We start from the raw sequence: 21,980 nt of genomic DNA, 5'->3' as shown, positions 1-21,980 counted from the left end.
GCCAGCTTGCATTAAGGACTGGCATAATTCAATGTGGCCCAGAATAAACAGCTAGTGATCAAAGGACAGGTCCAATGGCACATATGGCGAAGACTGATTTCCAAGGCTGGCAACCATGCACAAATGTATATCTGTTACAGGAATATCTCTCTGGGGTCATGAGCTAACTGCTGACCATGGTGGTCACCAGCAGCTGCTTCAGATGAAGGGGTTGGCGTAGTGAGGAATTTTAAATCAGAGTGAGAAACATAAAGTTCAGGGGAACTGGTTAAAAACACATGTTCTACATGTCTCATCCTGAGCACAGAAAAAGGGATGTGCTTCAAATGTGAGCTTTTTAAAATGCCGTTCTAAACTAGTCTGACAATAAGATGGTTTTATTTGTATGTCCAACATAACTTCACTCCAACTCTGGTTCTGCCTCTTCCCTATACTTGCCCAAATATTTGGGAAAACCAGTCACACTTCCCAGCAATGCACATGTTAGGATCTGAGCTGGTCCAGGCCCTCTCTGCAGGCAGAGTCCCCACTTGCCCACTGTCAGAGTACGTGTTCAGGTGCTCCTTAGTGAGCTCTCCTTGAGCTCTGCAGGGACAGCAGCAGCTGACTTCCCAGCTCTGCTCTGGCTAAGCACAGTGCAGACACTTTGTACCTGAGCTGGAGCCAAGCAACAGCCCGTCACATCAATGGAAAACACGTGGATGAAGGCTCAGCAGCTGGAGTCCTTCCCTGATCACACTGTGCAGACACAGCTCCAGAGCCCTCACTTATACGTTAACACAGCGTGCTGCAGGAACCTCACTGGGAGGTGTCCCACAACACAAGCACTCACACAACCTTAGTTTGTTTGTGTGTGTGTGTTTTTTGTTGTTGTTGTTTTTGGTTTTTGTTTTTTTCTTCTTTTCCCAAAACCAACTGCTTTCAGCATTCCCCAATTGGAGAGCTTTTCCCCAGGGTCTGCTCACCCTGAATACCCTCTCTTTGATCGATAGCTATTCAAGTTTTCTATTATCATTGTCACTACTACTTCTCCTCATCTGTTATATAGACAGGTGGAGTTGGCAGCCCACAAAAGCAAGAAGGCTGACTCGCTTGGGGTACTTTTGCTTCCACATTCAAAGCATTCAATAGCACCTGAGTTAGGAACATAATGTAGGCAGCTTGAACACAGTCCCTCAAGGGCATCAGGATCTGCCCTCAGATGATTGTCAGCAGCTCTCAGTGACATTAGCCCGAATTTCAGAAAACAGAAATTGGCACTTGATACTTCCAATTTGCTGTCAACACCTCTGACACCTTAATAGTGTTTGTGATCTTTTTTCTCCTGATCCCTGAATCCCATGAACGCTTATTAGAGTAATTAGCCTTCGTGATACTGCAATCAAATCGGGCATCTGCTCAGAACCGGCCTTTTCTCTGCTCCCAGAGGCCCGCAAACGTGGCACAACCTCCTGTCATCAGCAGTATCCGTGCTGTGCGGGGTGGGACATTTGATGTGGGAAGCAGGCCACTGTGTGTGTACTGGGAAGAAGTTAATTTTTCTCCGAAGCATGTAATAATGATCCCAGGACTGCAGCTGCATGAGACAATTTACAGCAAAAGTTCAATTATGATAGAGTAAAAGCAAAAAAACACATGAGAAAGAAAAGCATCTGTAAACAGTGGAGAGGAGACAAGTAAACAGAGTACTTTAAGTGAGTGATCTTGATGGGACCTATAATAAAGTCAAGGATACACTTATTTTTTTCAGTGTGATCTTTAACCCAACTATACTCACAGCACAAAATCAGTTTGTGAGACTCGTTGCTATGTGGTACCTCTGAGAAGAGCCTAATAATTCTTAATTTTTACTTCTCAAAGCCTGGTTATTTATAAAGAAAATGAGACTATTCAAAATTATTACTTGTTCCTAGAAAAATAAAAGTAAAACCTTGCATGTCCACTGCCATGTAGAGCATGTTAGCAGGGCAATAATTCGTCAATTCTTAGCAAGAAAGTACTATAATCTTTGCCTATAGCAGCTGGCAGTGGCTCCTGGCCAACAGGAGATTAGACCATTTATCCAATCTGACGTGAAAATTCCTATGTTTCTGATGTCATTCCTAGAAAAGAAATAATGCTCAATCAGTTTTCATGGCATGGAGGCTGTTAGTCACTCATGCTGAGAAAATACAATTGGCCAAAGCTGTTCTGACCACGAGGCTGACCCGCGCACTCTGCAGGCAGCCACGGGCAGGATCTGCGTGCCTGTATTGTAAGGAGACACCTGCGACTGCAAACACAGCCCCCCCGGCTGGCTCTTGGCTTGCCAAAGCTCAGCTGTGGGGTGCCACATGCGACACATGCACATTGACTGATGAGCAATTCCTTCCTTCCCCATTAACTGTGCTCCACGGAGCCCTTTGCCAGCACTGGAGCAGCAAAACACTGCTGAATCCTGCCCTTAAGTGAAATAAAAGAGCTTTGGTCATTCAAAGATTAAAGAAAGAATAAGGTCTGTCACAGGTAGGGAAGAAGAAAGACCAAGGCAGTATCAAATCCTCGGGTCACCCTTACAGGAACTGCCTGAGGAAGCACACTCAGATCACTCCAGCAAGCGAGTGACCCCCTGGGCTGCTGAAGAAAGTCTGGGCCAACGTGACCCGGACACAAATTCCTTCCAGTGCCAACCTGGCAATCGGTACGGCCCTAATCAAAGCTGTCCTGGCAATGCAGGGTTTGGAGTGACCAAAAAGGGCATCTCTTCTGCTCTGAGGCAGGGTCAGACACATCCCTACCTGGTGACATTTCAGCTAGCCTGTTCTGCCAAGCCTCCAACAAGAGGCACCCAACACCTGCCCTGTAGGCAAGTGTCAGTGCTTAACTGGCCTTACGCAGGAAACCTCCTTCACCACAAATCAAGTGGTTACTCCTTGTCATCTCCCCAGTGGACACAGCAAGCAACTGTTTATTTCCCTTTTCATAACAGTCTTCAAGAGGTCAAGATAAGGTTGCTGTGTCACTGCTCCCTTCCCTTTCTTCCCCAGCCAAACAAAACCAATTGCTTAAACTGTTCCTTCCATGTCCTGCTCTCCGAGCCTTCACCGTTCCTGTGCTTCTCCTTCAGCCCTTCTCTGCAGCTGCAGACAGACTGTACAGGGCCTGGCTTGGGCAAAAACAGGAGTTACAACCTCCTCTACTTTATATTCCTGCTAATAAATCCAAATTACGTGTTTTTGTGCAATAGCACTGCATAATGCACAAATGGCACTGATGACCATTGGCGGTGGGTGATCTGCCATAAAATCTCCTTCCAGCACCCTGCTGCCTAACCAGTCATCCCCTGGTTTGTACATTTAATTTCCCCCTTCTAAATGTAGTATTTGCTCTCGTCTTTATTGAATTTCATCACATTGATTTTGGACCTTTCTTCCAATTTATCAAGATCATTTTGAACATAATCGTGTCCCGCAAAGTGTCTCGTCTTCCCAAGGGGCCTTCCTTATTCTGTAATCTGAGTTGTTAATTAAAGTATTGATCAAAAGAAGACCCGGGCTGACAGCTCAAGGGTCTCACTTGAAGCATCTTCTGCTTCTGACAGCAAGCCCTGGATAACTGCTCCTTGAGCACAGAGCCTGAACCACCTGAGCAGCCTCTTTATGGTGATTTTATACAATTCATATTTCTCTACTACAGTTATAAGAAAGTCACTGTGTGAGCCTGGATCAAAAGCTTTAGTCAAGCCAAGATGGATAGAGGCGATAACCTTAACTGCCTCCTTCTTCACAAGGCCCATTTCCCTGAAACAAAAGAAAAAAAACAAAAGAAAAAAAAAAAAAAAAAAAAAGAAATTATACTGGCTTGACAATTTATTCTGGACAAATCCATGTCGGCTTCTCTGAATCACCTTATTATCTAGACATTTACAAATGGTTTTGCCATTTGTTCCAATGTTTTTCCAGCGATCAAAATTGGTCAGTCTGGTCAGTACTTCCCTTGGTCCGATCCTATCGTTTGTACCCAAATGTTTTTTCACTTCTTCCAGTCCTTTTAGATCTTTCCTCCTTTTCATGGCCATGCTTGTCCTGCAGGCTGGAGTGCTGCCAAAACATTGCTGTGCTCTCATACACGGTTTGAGAGTCGCTGTGGCTGGATTAAGATGCCTCTAGCGTTGATGAATCGTTCAGACACTATTTTCTGGTCTCTGCTACCCTGTCCATGCCTCTGTCCCTCCTGCATGCAATGACAGCCCCTCTGAGGAAAGCACCCACAGAAACATCTTTTCCCAGGCATTGGCTCCATGGCACCACTGAAAAGTGTGTTGGGATTGATGACAGCAGGCTTTACATTCTTCACTACTCCAGTCAATTCACGCCATGGGTATGTGAATGTGTCCCCATCCACAGGAAACAGCAGGGCGATGCTTCCCTTCATCCATGTCCCAGGGCACACCCCAACCCTTGTATTCTGTCAGATCAGATGCTGCATAAAGGCTTGCACAAAAACACTAACCTCTGCTTAAAATCCAGCATGCATATAGCCACAAAACTCCCTAAAATACCTGCTAATGGTCTGAAATTGCTCTGGCTAATTCTTTAAGTACTCCAGGGTACATTTAAGCTGATCCTGATGATGAGCACACACCTGTCTCATCTAAACATTATTTAATATGTTCTCTCCCTATTCTGAACTATGCTTTCACCTCCTTTTTACATTAATCATATTAAGCAGTCAGTCTCATACGTTTATTGTAAAATTGAACAGGATAGCATCGAATATTTCGTTCTTCTCCATACCATTCAATATTAGCTGAAAGCTTGTTTTAGCAATGAGCCTACATTCTTCATTCCTTTAACTTCTAATACACTCCACAAATATTTTCCCTTCATTTTCATGACGCTGAATAATCACAGCTCATTTTGCACCCTCCAGCTTCTTTAACTCTCTTTGTCTTCATGCTCTTCTCCAATACTCAGCTTTAGACACGTGTACTTGTTTCGTTCTTCAGGAGCTCCTTTGTAACTCACTGTCAAGCTGTAGAGACAACCAGTCTCACAGAGCTGCCATCCTGCCCAGCCCAGCAGGTCAGGGCATTCACCTACCTGGCACCCTAGATGAACGGAGTCCCAGTCTCTCGCAGGAGCCCAGCTGTGTGTTGCAGGAGCACAAGTGATTCCCAGCCCTTCCAGGCAGCCAGGTCACCGTCTGCAGAGAGCACCCTTGCTCTCCCACACACCCTGTTTTCTTCAAATCTTGAGCACAGAGGGCTAAGTAGGGAGATTCAGACACTTCTTACACTCACACTGACCAAAGACTTTTACTGAAGGCCTCCCACTGGCAAAGATCTGCTCCTTGAACAGACTTGCAGACATGGTGAAGTAATTGCTCCTCAGCTCTCTCTAGCTGTGCCTGCCCTGGCAGCAGAGCACAGGCACAAACCCTCTGTCAAAACCACATTTCCTCACTAAGGGCGCAAGCTCTCATGGCTGCATCCATCACACGGCACCTCAGGTCAGCAGCTGACAGATGAACACAGTGTGGATGCTCAGAGAGGCAGATAGACCAAACTCTACCTAGCAGGACCCATCCAACGCTGGATGTGTTAGTCCAAACAGTGGCTACTACTGGTCTGCGTGGAGAATACTTCTTCCATTTTGTTGCTCTCCTGTTTTCAGGCTGCCACAGCACCGTGCAGAGGGCTCATGCTGAAGTCTATGATAAATTCCTCTGTATGTCACATCTTCTGGAGCCAGGCTGATCTCTCCTGTGTTCTGGTGCACATATTCCCCTGGACTCCTCTACAGCAGTCTTCAATTTGAGCAACGAAGCAGTTCTCATTTCTTCCCTCTATCACCTCCGAATGTGTTTCTTGTTGGTTCCTGCCAGTGACTCTCAGCAGAGCAGCATTCAAAAACAACAATTCATTACCAGCAGAGAAGAAATTTTTCACATTCTCTTCCTGTCAATGACAAATTGTCATTTTTTTTTGTTTATTTCCCTCCCTGTATCACTTTCCTCTGCTGTTTGCCCAAGGGATCTGCTGTGGTGAAAATCTCCTAAGTCAGTCCGCCGATCCCAAGTCCACTGACTTCCTGTTTTGCTGGAGCAAAGAGTTTGTCCCTCCTTGCTGCTGAGACAAAGCAGTGCCTCTATAACAAAGTCCCCAAATGCCCTCGATCAAGCATATTGCCAGCCATTCTTCATTTACTGTGTACCAGGCTCCCCAGCCTGGCCCCATACATGGGCCTTGCTGAGGATCCTCAGGCAGCTCTCAGAAGTGAAGCCAAGGAAGAGCACATGCAAGGCACACAGCTGGTCTCCTCAAATCTGTCACAAGTGACCCTCCAGAAACAACTCGTGGTCACCTAGAAAGCACAAGATACTTCACTCACATAGAATAATAAAGGTTGGAAAAGGCCTCCAGGATCATCTGGTCCAACCACCCCCCTTCCACCACTGTCACCCACTGAACCCTGTCCCCAGGCACCACGTCCAACCTTTCCTTGAACACCCCCAGGGACGGTGACGCCACCACCTCCCTGGGCAACCCGTCCCAGTGCCTGACTGCTCTTTCTGAGAAGAAATGTCTCCTCATTTCCAACCTGAACCTCCCTTGGCACTACGCAAGGCCATTCCCTCTGGTCCTATCACTAGTTATCTGCGAGCAGAGGCCGACCCCCACCTCCCCACACCTTCCTTTCAGGCAGCTGTAGAGAGCCATAAGCTCTGCCCCGAGCCTCTTCTTCTCCAGACTGAACAACCCCAGTTCCCTCAGCTGCTCTTCACAGGACTTGTGCTCCAAAGTACCTGCAAAGTAGCTCCAATGTCAATCTTTACGCATCCCAAGAGATGGGCAGAGCAAGCCTCAGAGGAGCAGGACATTGTCTGGGAGGCCTCAGTGCTAACATAGGCAGCAGTGCAAGCTGTCCTGTGTGGAGGTGGGAAGGAGGAAGACAGAAAGCTTCACCCCTTAGTATGGTTAGTTGGGTTAAAGGCAAAGAGTGAGCTATATATAGATGAGTCATCCTAACTTGAGGCAGGAATGACAGTTTTAAAGAGCTGTGATAACCTAGTGCAGACTGCTTATTCCAAGATTTAGGTCTACACTTGGGGAAGAAGTTCTTCCTCTGTACTTTGGGCATACGATACCACTATAGCAGGAGATTTGGCTGTTCCCTGGCTTCTTGTGGGCCTGGGCTTCCTACCAAAGGCAGACTCAGCAGGCAGGCAGGGAGGAGCCATGTAAGCTCCAGCTGGCCTCTCGATGAGGAGCACCAGCACTATGGAGTGGCCATCTTGTCCATCTTGGAGCCAGGATGGCAGGGTAGAGCATAAAGTGCTCCTGCCTGTGGTGCTTGCTCAGCAAAAGAGACCACTGGGTTGTGTCAGGGCCCTTTACCATTCTTACATTGGGAAGCAGACAGCATTTCTGCTATGGTACATCTAGCAAGAATGGAAGAGATGAGACACAATAACAGTTTTGGTCAATATTACCAGGAAAGACCTTAGCCCTTGATTTTGTTGTCAGAAGCCCTGCTGTGAAAGCATAGTCCCTGTCCCCATCTACATCCCTGAGCTCTAGACATGGTGCTGGTAAAAGCAAAGCAGACGGAGGAATCCAGCCACAGCTAAAGAGGAGCAGCCAGCCCTGAGAGGAAGGATCAGGCTTGCCATATGAGGAGAGCTGAGCTGCCACTGTCAGACTCAAGAGTCTGCACACCCAGAAACCTCACGAAGAAAAGCAGCCCTCAGGAGTGGGGCAATACCTTCCTGTCACTGCCTGGGATGCCTGCATGGGGAAGAAGCTGGAGACTCTTCTGACGGGGATGTGACTTTTTGGGCCCAGAGCCTGAATCAGATATCCCAGAAATATTCATCTGAGCCTCTGTTTTACTGTGTTTATCATTTAGAAGGAGAAAGGTGGGTGCCACCACATCCCCCAGGTAAAGCAGAACTATTAAGGCCTTCCTTGTTTCAGTGCTATACAAAAAGATATTTGTGACTAGATATTTAACAAAATTAAACTTAAGGAGCGCAGGCGAGAATACTGAGATAAGACAGATATATCTGACTGAGCAAGGACGCCCTAGAGTGCTTGAAGAGCAGCTGAAGCAATTTCTGAATCATTAGAAACTATCTGTGGAAGCTAGGAGAGGTCCTGGAGGATAGGAACAGGGCAAAAACGTCCCCAGGAAATCCAAAACAAAACCTGTCTTCAAAGATAGGTTAAAGGACTGAGGACCAGTCAGCCTAACTCTGAACTTTGAGAGCTGGAACAAAGTATTAAGCCATCAATATGCATCTACAGGGTAAGAAGATAAGGAACAGTGAATATAGGCTTGTCAAGGAAAGATCTTGGCAAAACAAAATTGATTTCCTTCTTTGACAGGCTAATGGGTCTAAAGGATTAGAGGAAAGGAGCAGATGTGGTATACCTTTAATTTAGTAAGGTTTTTGGCATACTCCCTGTGATGTTTTCAGAAGCAAGCTAAGAAAATTAGGTCTGGATGTAATTACTATGAAGTGTATGAATGATTGAAAAAATGAATTTTCAAGAGTAATAATCATTGATTTCCTGAGCACTTGGGAGAACATCTGTAGATGATTCCCACAAGGGACTCTTAGGTCCAGTTCTATTCAATATTTTCATTAGAGGGTTGCATAAGGGATGGCAAAATACAGAGAATATTTGCAGATGACACAGGTCAGAGACAAAGGATTCTGTTAGGATCAGAATTCAAAGTTATCTTGACAAACTGGAGACAGTCTGAAAACAACAAGATGAAATTTGATAAAGAGAAGTACAGAGGAACATAGACAGGAAGAAGAAAGCATGTAAACAAGTAGAAATTAGGGAATTTCTAGTGGCAGTAGTGCAGAAAAAAAATCAGAGGGTGGTGCAGGATTCAGCAAAGTGGTACTGCCAGGTCAGGGGGAATTATAGAAATCCTTTTCATGTATATTAAGAGGTGTGTTACATGTAAGACTTTCCAGGTAATGACCTCACTCTGTCAGTACTGGTAAAGACTGCTAGGCTACTTAATCTCAGTTTGAAGAAAGCACTTCAGGAATGGTATCGTAATATCTATGATGCCATACTGGCTTGTGCCACTTCTCATTTTAGTGACTCAGGAACAGTTTCTCTGTTCCAGAAATGAAGGTTCAGTCTGATTTGAAATTCAGTCTCAGCTCTCAAGAGTTTACTGCGTGTCAAATCCAACCGCACTGTGACTGCTTCATTCACTGCAATAGACGAGACTGCTTTGTATAGCAGACAAGTCTTCTGAGTTTGAGTAAAAGCTGATGGAGAGATATAAATAAAAATTACTTTGATTTACATACGTATATATAAACACTTAAAAATAAATCCAATGACAAATGTTCCTATCTTAGAATCTGGATTTTCTTTTAAATGCAAATGTTTCCAGCTATGACAGCAAACTAGAGATAAGGGAGCTGCTAAGTAAAGGGGGGTTTTTAGTGTTATTCTGTCCTTTGTATAAAAATATGTTGAAGTTTTACTGTAAAATCATGTAATGACACAGAACGGATAAGCTCAGAGTGCTTAGGATGTAAACTAGCCCTCAGGATAGAAGCCATTAAAGAGATAAGGTCTGCAATGACTACCTCCTCCTAAAGGTGAGCCGGCAATATTTAAACACTCGGGTGTACTGAGTGCATTAGAGAGGAAATAGTTTAGATGGCCAATGAATGTCAAAATGTTCAAAGATCCTGATACCTTCCAGTCTAGTTTGGGCTCCTTTCATCTTTCTTATATCTTTAGTGAGCAATTCTGGCCTAAGGTACTCCCTGCCATTCTATCTGAAGCAGAAGTCAGGATCTAATCAGATATCTCCTGACTTTTGCTACTGTCTTTTTGTGTAACACAGCTTTCCTGTGCCAGTTAGGAGGGTCAGGGTGGCTTAAAGGCTTGGTAACAGTAGATAGGTACTGAAATGAAGGCAGCTGCTTCACCCATGAAGAAGTCAGGCATCATCCACAGCAGCTAGCCTGGCAGGACCCCATCCTCACCGAGAAAGATCTTGTCAGTCTACTGCTCTGCAAACCCAAAGCATCTCAAAGCATCCTGGAAGGGAAGGCACAGCACAGGAGTGCCCAGAGCAGCTCATATCCACAGGTTATCAGTCACCTGCACCACAGGAATGCTGGCTGATGGCTTTTTCATGGGTACAAGCAAACAACAGGTTTCTCCGGTGCAAGATCGTTCCTCTTGCTACAGGCAATAGCAGAAAGTTCTCATCTAATAAATTTATAAATGCCCCTTGTCATTCAGGCAGCATATGGCTACTTACAAGCTTTACTACAAGCCTTCCTGGTTGTTTTTTTCACCCAAAGTCCTTGAAAGCTTCCTGATAGCTGAAGGAAAACATTCAGATGTGTTTATCAGCACTGTAGACTCCTTGTAAAATAAACTCCCATTTCACATTTAACCCCAAAAACACTCCTCTTTGGAAAATCACTTCTCTCCCATAGCTAGATCAACTGCCTCCCACCTCGATAGCATCATCCTGGGACTCACAGCCCCAAGCTGTGACAGGAGTGAGGAATCAGATCCACTGCACCAGCACCTTCAAACACCACACATTAACTTGGGATGCAGAAAGAGGGCAGAGAAACCTCTCCTATCAAAGAGCACATTCAGTGATAGAGGGAGGGACACAGCACGAAGCTGAGCAGAGAGCATGGCCATGGGAGTAACGCTGATACAGGGCAAAGGCCCAGCCTGGGGCTTGTACATTGCTCATGCTTCAGAGACTCAGATTTATCTGGAGGAAGCAGAGCTCGGTTATAAATAGCACTGGATAAGGGCTGGCCCTACTTTCAGTTTGTTTTCCTCCTGCTGGGAGTCGGATGCTCTGCTTTGTACAGCATTTCACCAGGAATCTGCTTCCTTATTCCTCTCACAGCACTTCCCTCTGTATTTATTAGGCTGGTATGTTAACAGCTGAGGAGCAAGGACCCAGCCATTAGACTCTCTCCTGTTTGTCCTGTCAACGGTGGTGCTCCCATGTCACACACAGCATGCAGCTGAATGATGGGTGCCAGAGGCCAGCAAAGCTCAGGGGTATTTAACCAATTGCAATTCACAGCTCCCGGTTTCAATTCTGACTGTGCTCATTGAGCAAGATTTCCAATTTACAGACAAAATAAGAAGTTCCCCGCTCCATGCTCAGGGACAGCAGACACACAACAGGCAGGCTCGCATCCACATCCCCAAGCTGTATGATGCTGCTAAATCAGAGACAGCATCTGTAATGTGCCTGACAGAAGGCTCCCGTCATCGCAGGGCCGAGCAGGCTCGCAGCAGGGACGGGGAGAGCTGGCCCCAGGACCTGCCCGGTGCTGAGCATCCCCGACCACTGAGCTCACCACGGTGGCAGGAGAAGGGTGGAAGCTGTGGCTGCCCCTGCTCCCCACATCCCGCTATACAGCTGGGTGGCTTCGCTTGCACCATCCTGCTCAGCTTGCGTTTAGCTCTGCCCTTATCACTCCCTCATCACTATTTCATCTTCCTCGGAGAAGCACGCTGCTGTTCACAGGCTGCATCAGTGCCGGTAAGAGCCATCCGCTCTGGCTGCTTGCTCCATCTATTTTGAGGATCCAGCAATCAGCAGTCACATTTTACAGGCCAGTGCAGAAACACATTTTTTCCACAAAGATCCAACACAGCTTCCTGGTTTCTGTTAAATATTTAGTTAACTTTTGTGACTGCTCTGAAGTAGCAGAGCAGGATTCAAAGATCTAAGCAATCAAACAAATGCATTACAACTTCTCTGCCCTTTGAAAGCGTGGGCTAACACATTCCAACATCCCAAGGTCTAAAGACTTACATTTTACAAGTGACTCTCAAATTTTATGAGTGAAGGTTTCTCAACAAACAAGCATCAGTACAACTAAAAGGCAAATAAAACTACATAGACTTTGCTTACAAACAACCTGAAAATCCACAGTAAGAAGGTTTGGATCTCAACTAAAAGGACTGGGAGAGAGAAGAACAATACCTAGAGAAGAATCTATTAAGCAAGCAGCAGTGAGAGCAGAAGGCAGAAAATAAGTTGAGCATCTGTATAAAGTACAGAGGGAAAAGCAGCATCAAAGTGGAAAAAAAAAACACCTTTTCAGATAAACGCTATGTGATCTGCAAGGGAGGGTTTCAGTGCTTTTGCAAGAGAAATTCTAACCTGCAAGAATCCATACCCAAGGCACAGTTATAAAATAGCCAGTTACAGAAACTGAATATCCAAAAGGTACAGCCTGATACCATCTCAAAAAATACAATACTGAAGTTAAAAGAACAGTGATTTTGTCCATTATTGTCAAAGATACTTCGGAAGAAACATTTAGACACTTACCTTTTCTAACTTTAAAGTGGCTCAAAAAGCATTAAAATGTTTTCAACAAGGTACAAACACGAAGCAAAAGATTTTATCCAGCATTTCTGCCACAGTAGTGCCTTGCACTTTCCACCACCTCCACCATGCCTAAATGAGCCTAAAGCTTCAGGATAGGCTCGTGCAGCCCATCAGAGCTTTCCCCGACAGCAGAGAAACTTGACTGTGTGGGAGACAGAGTATCCTCCACCTGGGTTTTGATTTTGCAGTGAGCAACCAGCAACTGAGGACAACCAGAAAGCTGCTGTTCTTTACCCCATTTTCTACAGCAAGCATCTGGCCCTTCCCAAGCACAGCCCTTCCTGCCCACACTTCCGTCCAGGAGGGGACAAGGGAGCAAACACAGGACAGGTGTTTGAGAGCCACAACGTGCCTCGCGGTGCTGCAGCAAGGAGCACAGTGGCAAATCCTCGACCGACCAGCACAGCTGATGCTGCAGCAGCCTGTCCCTGGACTCGGAGCTCACTGCTGGCAGTAGGACTGCCCCAGCAGGGAAGTGTCTGTCCGATAGAGTTCTCTGGGCCCCAAATACCCCCTGGCTGGCCCATGGATGCTCTTCCCACACCTCTGTTCTTCTGTGCTTGTACTGAAAGACTGAAGTGAAGTATTGACTCTTAGGTGAGGGTACAGCGTCCTGCTTTACTCTTGGGATGTAAGAGGTGAATAAGGCTTTTTGCCTTGCTTGCACTGGGCCAGGAATGCAAGACAGGGCTGGCAGCAGGAGAAAAGTAGGAGAAAGCCTGAGGTGGTGATGAAGGTCTTCTGTACAGACATTGCACTGACCCACTACAAGATGCGACTGGCTTTATTACCCTAGAGGTTTGGTGCTGAACCATCCTTGTCTGCAGGTTTCTGCTGTATTATCCCTTCGGGCCACATTCTCCCACTTGCCAGCTCTCAAGACTGATTCTCCTCATCCCTGTCTCCTGTCCAGCCACCTTGGTGTCAGATTTCCACTGCTCTCCTTTCTTCTCCAAATTTCTCTTTCTCCTCTGAAGTTATTCCCTAACAGTATTCTTATGGAGTTGAATGAGGCTTTATCACTGAACTGTCCCCAGCAAACACCCATTTTGTGCTCCTTAGCAGTGAAGGCAGAAGGAAGGGAGTCAAGCCTGTTCTGAGACAGCTGATCTTTATTCTGACCTTGATAGCAACCTTCTGTCTTTTCTTTTTGTTTTGTTTTCGTTGCATCAAACTCTTTGTTTGCCTGAAGCCAAATGAACAAAATATTATGTGAAGCACTAACATCTACGAAGCAAAGCAAGCTGCAAAAGCTGTTTGTCTGACTGCAGATGACAGATTTAGGAGAGTGGCCATCATCAGAAATGAAACAGTGTGGTGGTTTGACAGGAAATTATGAATAAAATGCTTTTTTTTTTTTTCTCCTACGTGCAGTGAACACAATCAGCTTCATAGAATCATAGAATCACTGAGTGGTTTGGGTTGGAAGGGACTTTAAAGACCATCTAATTCCACCCCCCTGCCATGGGCAGGGACACCTCCCACCAGCCCAGGCTGCCCAAAGCCCCATCCAGCCTGGCCTTGAGCACTGCCAGGGATGGGGCAGCCACAGCTCCTCTGGGCAGCCTGGGCCAGGGCCTCACCACTCTCTGAGTGAAGAATTTTTTCCAGCAGCATGGAGTGGGGTGGAGAACAGCAGGCTGTGCTGACTTTAAAGGGTCTCTGAAACTGAACTCATTTACTTCCATCAGCAAACCAAGACCCCATCAGGTGAGTCTGGTGTGGCTTCATGAACTGCCAAGATTCACTGTAGAGTTATTTAAGGACTTAGATTTCAACACAGAAAGTAGAGCTGGAGAAGAGATCAAAAAATTGCAGGGCAAATTACTGTAAGAGAGTCTCAGGTGTATTTTATGTGGTTTACTTTTGAGATGGGACTTCCACATATTCAAATGGGAAACTAATGTACAAGCTGGCACTGCCCCTGGTTTCCTTTGGCAGTTTGCAGACTATTACCATGCTTCCTTGCCCTTTTGGTCTTAAGCATGAGCATCATATTTAACCTGAGTAGCATTTGGTGAAGAGTTAGCGAGCAGCAGCCAGCCCTTTCTCCTCCTGTGCATGAACAGAAGGAAGAAAATAATTCTTTCAGGATGCCATCTGAAGCTCCATGGTGTCAGCTCCCAGGCAGGCAAGATCAGGTTCAGTAAGTTAACAATGAACCAAGTTGTTTTTCTGACCAGTGATCTCTCCGTAGCAGTTCCAAACCAAGCTGTGCACATGGGCAAGCTTGCCACAGCTGAGATTTCCTCTAAGCACAGCCAAAAGAAATACTCCTTTTGCAGATCTTAGGGTCAACACTCTGCACTGGGAATTCAGTTAGCAATTCTGACGGTGTGCAAGTGAAAAAAAAATCCAATCCCCTGCAGCAGTACTGTCACTGTACTAATCCCAGCAGCAAGCAGAAAGAAAGTCCTTGTTTTGTTGTGAAGTGGACTAGAAGCACACGGTGGAAACAAATCTGTTGAATAAGAAGTGTTTTAAAAGAGAGACTGAACAGAAGAAAAACTTTCACACAGGCGACAGCTTATTACCAATCCCTGTTTCTGAACTGCTCCAGCTTCCCAACGCTTCAAATCTAAAATATTTCACACATTCCAGGGATAAAGAATAGGAAAAAAAGCACTGTTCTCAGCTATAAAGACTAATCATAATACTTATTTTTTAAAAGACAGGAGAAAAATAAAAACATAGCTCGAAGACTGACAAAGAGAGGAGGCCTCTGTGCTGAGAGCCTCTCTCAAGAGATTGCTCTTGTGGGCTCCACATGCCCAAGTCTAGTCAAGTTGTACCACTTTGGCCACCCTGGTTAACAGCCAGAGCCAAGCTCCGGGACTCAGCCACTGCCTGAAGCAGACACCCTGTCCAGGGACTTGCTTTCTAGGAGTACTCAGTGGTAGAGATCATAGAACGAATCATAGAGTGGTTTGGGTTGGAATGGACCTTAAAGACCATCTAATTCCACCCCCCTGCCATGGGCAGGGACACCTCCCTCCCAGCCCAGGCTGCCCAAAGCCCCATCCAGCCTGGCCTTGGGCACTGCCAGGGATGGGGCAGCCACAGCTCCTCTGGGCAGCCTGGGCCAGGGCCTCACCAGCCTCCGAGTGAAGAGATTTCTTCCTAAAATGATGACGATCAGAGATGATGGGTGTGAAGCTTTTGCTTATCACTTAGAGCATTATTTCAATTAAGGTGGGATTTAGCCTAACCTCACAAAGGCTTTTGCCCAGCAGAACACGGCAGGTTTAGCACAGTTTCCCAGGAGCTGACTCTTTTAAGCAGGTGTTTGCCAAGGCAGAGTTCTTAATTTACTGACCTGTGAGAATATTTCCAATTCTATGTTCCTGTAAGACCTAAGGCTTTGGTGGCTGTATTAGGCACACTGTGCTGCATGCATATACATTTGCATGTCCATGTGCTCGTTTGTTCCTCTCTTTTCCTTTTTTGGAGTTCTGACTTTAGAATTTAATCCATTGGTAGTAAGGAGGGAGAAATGTCTAATTTAAAACAAACCAGAACTTTCCCTTATTTATACTGCAGTAGGGCTTAATACATGGAAGACACTTGTCAAATCCATCAGAAGCCATTGCTATGCTGTTTAAAGATACAGGAACCAGTAATAGGCAGATGAACTCACTCTTAGGTGAAAGAATCAGAAATTTTATATTATTTTGTTCTTAATAATGGGATATGTTACAATGGCATTGTTTTATGCAAACTTACTGAGATATTACTAAGTTAGTGAAGGTGAAATGGAAAAGAAAAGAGCAGTCGGGCTGTTTTACTCACTTTCCATTTTGCTTCCACTGTGAAAGGGCTGCATTGTTTGAAAAGGAAGGAGCCAGGCAGCCCAGAGAACAAAGGCTCTTAATTGTTCAGGAGAGCTTTGTTACTTTTCTGATTGGTCTTCAAAGTCATGGGCTTGCAGTCTCTATGTAAGTGAGGACTGCACGGGGTAGTCTAGACAAAGAACAGGCTTCAGACTAGTTGGGGTGCTGGTGGGAGAGAACAGTACATCTTTAAACCAAATCTGGAAAACGAGACATCATTTTCTAGAACCATTAAATGTTGAATGAGGAAAAACTATCTAGTGTCTCAACATAACAAATCATCCTTCAAGTCTAATTTTCTCCCATCAAAATGAGAGAAAACCCTTTCTAAACTTTTTGCTTGATGTTGACAAATACCTGCAGTTCAGATCTTTCCAACAGATGTACAAGCGCTTTTCCTGAAAGCTGTGTGATCAACTTATTACTACTTCTGCTCACTCAGTTTTATGGCATGGTAAGTAAGAAACTCTAAAGTCTACTAAAAATACAGGTACTTTACTGTGGAGGAAAAATAAGGATAATGATTCTCAGCACTCGACCTTTGGAAATAAAACAAACAAATGGGAACTACAGGCTACTCATACCTACATCTGTCCATACCCATGAGGTAGCTTCTTTCCTCTGCAGAGCTATCTCCCTTGAGTGCCTAATAATGTTTTTCACCCCTGTGACAGCCACATTGCTGTCAAGAGCTACACATAAACCTACTTCTAAAAGCCCCTTACAGGCTGCAGAGTGTATCTGCTTCTGCTCTGTATGGATAAGGCCACTTTAAGCATACTCTGTCCTTCCCAATATTATCTGGGGAACAAATCACAAATGCTCTGTGATTCTGGCATCTCCAGTGTACAGTAACAACTGTGACCACCTGTAGGATGCTGCAGCAAGGTCATAAAAAGCTGCATGTACAACTTAACTATATTGACAGTTTGTTGTTGTGTTTGTTGTTGTTGTTGTTGTTTGTTTTTTACTGGAACCCTAAAGGAAACAGGAGGAGCTTGGAGTTCTCTGCCCTCTGGGATTTGCATGTGTAATGGTAGTTTTTGTGTGTGAGTGCATGATACATTGTACGATGATAACAACCCTCTCCTGCGGTACCATGTAAACCTGTAAGAAAAACTACAAATGTTTGCTAGGGGAAAAGCTTTGGCCAGACAAGCAGCAAATATAAAATTCAGGTGTTCTCTGAAATGTTACATTTGCATAACCTCTCTGTTTATAGCAAGCACTGGTCCTGCTCTTGGCAAGTGCCACATTCATCTGCAGTCCCATCAGGATCCCTTGATTTCTCAGATTTTGACTGCAAGATGCAATAACAAGGAGCCACATCTGGGGGACAAATCACACGTGACGTGCCAAAGTACAACGTGCATAGAGGTATGACTGAATTAGGCAAGAAAGCCTAAATCAGTTTAGAGCAATAGCTTTGGCAGCAGTACCTCTAAGTTCAAGCTAGCAAACCAAACACATATCACTGCCCCTCAGCAGGATCACACAGACCATGTTAAAATCTGTGCTGCCACAATTTTACTGCTATGAATGAGATCAGAAGCACATACAGTGCTTCAATCTTAACTCAGGTTACCCTGTAGACATAATTAAAAAGCTAGCTGGACGTAGCAACATATTTTGCTCAGTCCTTTACAATATCGTCTCCCTGGAGGCTTTCTGTGACAGACACATGGAGGCATTTTAAGAGACATTACTTTAAGAGCATTACCTGCACATCACAATTCTTAATTCACTAGAAAACTTCAAGATCAACCACAGGATAGGGTGTTTTGAATCTCAGTGACAGCCAGTTCCACAGACAGCTCTCCCTGGGTTTGTTGTGCCCAAGATAGTTCTCTTTTAGGGCTGATATGCTGTTTTACATTCTGCTCATTACTTGCTACCCTTTGGTTTTGTATTTGGAACATAAATGGCATTGCATGGTGTTATAAAGAGGACATCAATTCCTCCCAAAACAGAAATCACTTATAATAATTAAGACTTAAGAAAAATAATTCTTGAAAGAAAGTTTTGCTCACATTTAATCTCTGTTGAAGACCAAGAATTCTTGCAATTTCTTTGCTTTCCTGCATATTTCAAAATTAGCTTGAAATAAGTGTCAATCACTAACACATGTATTAAACCAACATCTCTGCCCATACAGAACTTTCTTCCTGCTGTACCTGAACTCAGCCCAATTAAAAGTCTAGTTAGAGGAAAAGAGGGGCACCCTCACCTGCCACACTGGATCCGTGTGCTTTCCTGACTTAGCGCTACTCTTGTAGCTGGGCTGGGAGGTTGCCTTCTTCAGGTTGTAGATGGCCACGTTGCCGTCATAGAAGCCCACTGCCACGAGGTAGGGGTGGTCATTGTGGATGTCCAGGCACATGATGCCACTCTCACTGCTGAAGACATACTCCGGGAAGGAGGGGTTCTTCATGGTGTAGAGCAGGAGCATGCCATGGCTCTGCTTCATGAAGTCATCTAAACAAGAAGGAGTTTCTGCTGTTAAATCAGTTTCTAAGATTCTTAGCTATTGCAATATATGATTTGAGAGCACTCACCTATGCCTAAAATCAACCTGAATGCAAGGCTATCGGGGAAAGACATCAATCACAGGACTAAATGGTCAAGGTGGGGTGCCCGCATCTAAACAACCTTTTCTTCATTGATATGTCAGGTATGTGGGGGCAACATGTGTATGCAGAAGAACTACTGTTTTAGCAGTTTATTTCTAGGAGGAGACTTAAGAGCCTTGGAAAAAAAAGTGTATCTGAACCTCCTGGACACTTCTTTCTTTATGCTTGAATTTCATTAATATTGCACACATTGGGAGTATTTGATATTAAAGCCTCCCCTCTTTCTTCAATGAAAAGCATTTCACTGAAGTATCTGTAAAGCATCATTTCCACTGCCATTACACATAACTGTACAATGCAGAAGTCATTGCAGCTTTATTTTCAGCTTATGTCTAACATCTCCTCTTTGTTTGGCATAGAAGCTCTCTCTTTCTAAAACTTCCCCCTCCCCTTTTTTTCTGCTTACTTTCACCTCTTAGTGCTGCCTGAAATTAGCTCTCCCTATTCTCAATAGGACTATTTCTTTTTTCTTATTTTTTTTCTTATGTCCTGACTGTCCTCTGCAATTCTCAAGCTTTTTGCTCGTCTAAAAAACAATTTCCAAATTCATTTAAAGGGGAAGAAAAGCTGTTGATGTAGATAAGCTCTCCAGAAGCAAAGGAGGAGCTTTCCTAATCTATCAACACAGTGCTCACTCTGAGGGCATCCTAGCTATCTCTCCAAACACTTTTTTTCCTGTCAAATGCCGTCTGGTACATAGTATATGGGAAACAGATTTATGGTTTTCTGTGATTTAAGTACCTACTATGCATCTTATTTCCAGAGCAGTTATTTCCTTTTAAAAGTGCTTCTTGCCCTGCCTGACGTTTTGACCAACCTGCAGGATAAGGACTTGGTAAATGTGTACCCCCATGATAACACTAACTTCAGAGAACTTTCCTTGGCAGCAGGCTGATCCCAAATCAGCACACAGGTGCAGATGTTACTTGCCTCAAATTTATCAGGGCCACATACAACATCCAAAGAATTAGGAAAGCAACCCGCACATCAATAAAACAACTAGTGCTGCTTTATATTTGGAAGGTGGAAATGGTCTAGCTTTCCAAGTATGCAGCACTCCTTTTCACAGGTCCTTCTGTACACTGGGGTGAAACAGGGAAAAGAAATATTTTGCAGAAAGGTGAGATTTCAATACTGGCATCGCTTTAAATATATTTGAACCCAAATAATATTATTAACACATTTTTTGGAAGAGAGAGCAGCTTATTCTTAGAATTCTAGTTGAAAGGAAATGAACATGTTTTCTCCATCAGAGGTTTGTCCTGTCCTTAGAATTCACAGAACTGTCTTCGTTCTAAGCCAGGTAATATCATTGAACTGGTATTAGGCTGAGGTCTGGTCCTGATAAGGATGAATCCCTCCCCTCCCCAGCAGCAAAAACACTTGGAAAGGCTGTGGAAATGACCTACCAGGAATGACTCACATCAGAATGGACTAGAAAGTCAAATCCATTAGATAACTTTTGAACTCGAGCTGATTCACATGCTCATTTCTCCTGGAGTGTGCTGAACAGCCAGCCAGGCATGTTTACAAAAAGTCTATGGCACACATTTGTTTTCTCTCTGTTGGCACTGAACTGAGGGGCTTCAGATGGCTGTCGCCCATGCTCTCTGCACAGACAGCTCAGAGACACATCTTCAGAGGGTGAATCAGCCCACCAAAGATCCGAATTGATTTCTGGATGTGTTTCTTTGCTGGTCTGGCAGTGTCACAGGCCAGCTACATTCTTCAAATGAGGGAGCAGGCATTTAATTAGGAAAAATAGCAGCATCAGCAAGCCTCCATGGAGTTTAGCCTGAATGGAAAAGCAAGGTCCCAAGAACAAGACCTAACAGAGTGAAACATGGGATTCAGTTTGCAGATTAAGACACCCAAATGCAGGTCTACCTGCGGCTGGCTGTCTGAGCACTCAGAAGCTAAACTCCCATTGTGATCCATAGAGATAAATCAATCTAATTCCCCCTAAACGCAGAAAACTCACCTTTGAGAAGATTCCTATATTTTGTCTGCTGATTTACTGTCTGTGCTCCAGTGACTGTAATAGCCAAGCCTCCACTGACTGTTAAACTCATCTTAATCCCAGAGTTGAATCCCACCTATTGCCTCCTGTATGTTATGAAATACAGTGGATGTGGGTTAAAACTCACAGTGTGTGAATACTGCACATAAGTCTGCATAATGTGATTGCTAATGTACAGCTTATGTCTGATGAAAGGCAAAGTGAAGAGAATAATCCACAATTAACACTGAAGCATGGCACATAAATCCCAGTAAAACAATAACCTTCTGAGAGAGCAGGCATACAAATCTATTTCAATTAAGGGTGAAATCTCACCCAGAGTCCTAGGCTGTAACATACCTACATGTTCTTTGACAAATGGAAAAAAATAGCCATCTTTCATTAGTGATATTCTATACTACAGAATGGAAGGGAACAATAACCCAGAGCAGCACATCTGTGATATGGCTTTAAAGCATAGGCTTTTCACCAAAAAGGCCTGTGTTTTTCAGCAAAACCTAGCAGAGCACTGCAGGGTACCCCAAATCCTGTGTGGTCTGTCTCTGAGGACACAGGTAGCTCACTGAAACAATGGTAGAAGAACACAGAGCACATGGCAAAGCCAAGGGCACAGACCCAAAGCTGGCAGCGGCTGCACCACTGCTGGAGCTGAAAGCAGCAACATCAGAGCTGAGGCAGCTGCACTGCGCTGCACGGATGCACCAGGATGCACTGGAAGAGCCGAGAGCATCTGCCCCATGCAGACCCACAAAGCACAAATTGAAATGTGGCTCTTTTTCTGTTATACAAGGGCTGGAGACACTAGAGACACTAGACAGTTATTTTGACAAGCATGCCAGCAGGAGATTTTCTTCTCTAGTGCAGGGAGATGCAAGGCTGTACAGCAAAAAGAGGATTGAGCAGACTCTTGCTGTAATGAGGAAGAGCTGTATGTGATGAGGATCCTCAGTGTTCATCTGAGCAGAGGTTACATTTCAAACCCTGACACATAACAAGTGTATATGGGAAGAGAAGCTTTGCTAATGTAAGATGCAATAGCATTATTACTGGTCTCAACCTGGAGAACTGAGCCTGTAAGTATCACATG

At 44.7% G+C, this 21,980-nt stretch overlaps 1 protein-coding gene across 1 annotated transcript in view; it reads right to left on the bottom strand.

Annotated features, from left to right (window-relative positions):
• Positions 1 to 21,980, bottom strand: part of DNAI1 (dynein axonemal intermediate chain 1) — a 138,492-nt gene that overhangs the window by 56,092 nt on the left and 60,420 nt on the right. Inside the window, exon 13 of the mRNA XM_032205523.1 lies at positions 18,471 to 18,718. Coding sequence (XP_032061414.1) covers positions 18,471 to 18,718 — 248 coding nt within the window. The remainder of the gene's footprint in view (positions 1 to 18,470; positions 18,719 to 21,980) is intronic.

This window comes from Aythya fuligula, chromosome Z, assembly GCF_009819795.1.
Source record: "Aythya fuligula isolate bAytFul2 chromosome Z, bAytFul2.pri, whole genome shotgun sequence".
In the NCBI taxonomy this organism is placed as follows: domain Eukaryota; kingdom Metazoa; phylum Chordata; class Aves; order Anseriformes; family Anatidae; genus Aythya; species Aythya fuligula.
This window is presented reverse-complemented; position numbering and strand designations above follow the sequence as displayed.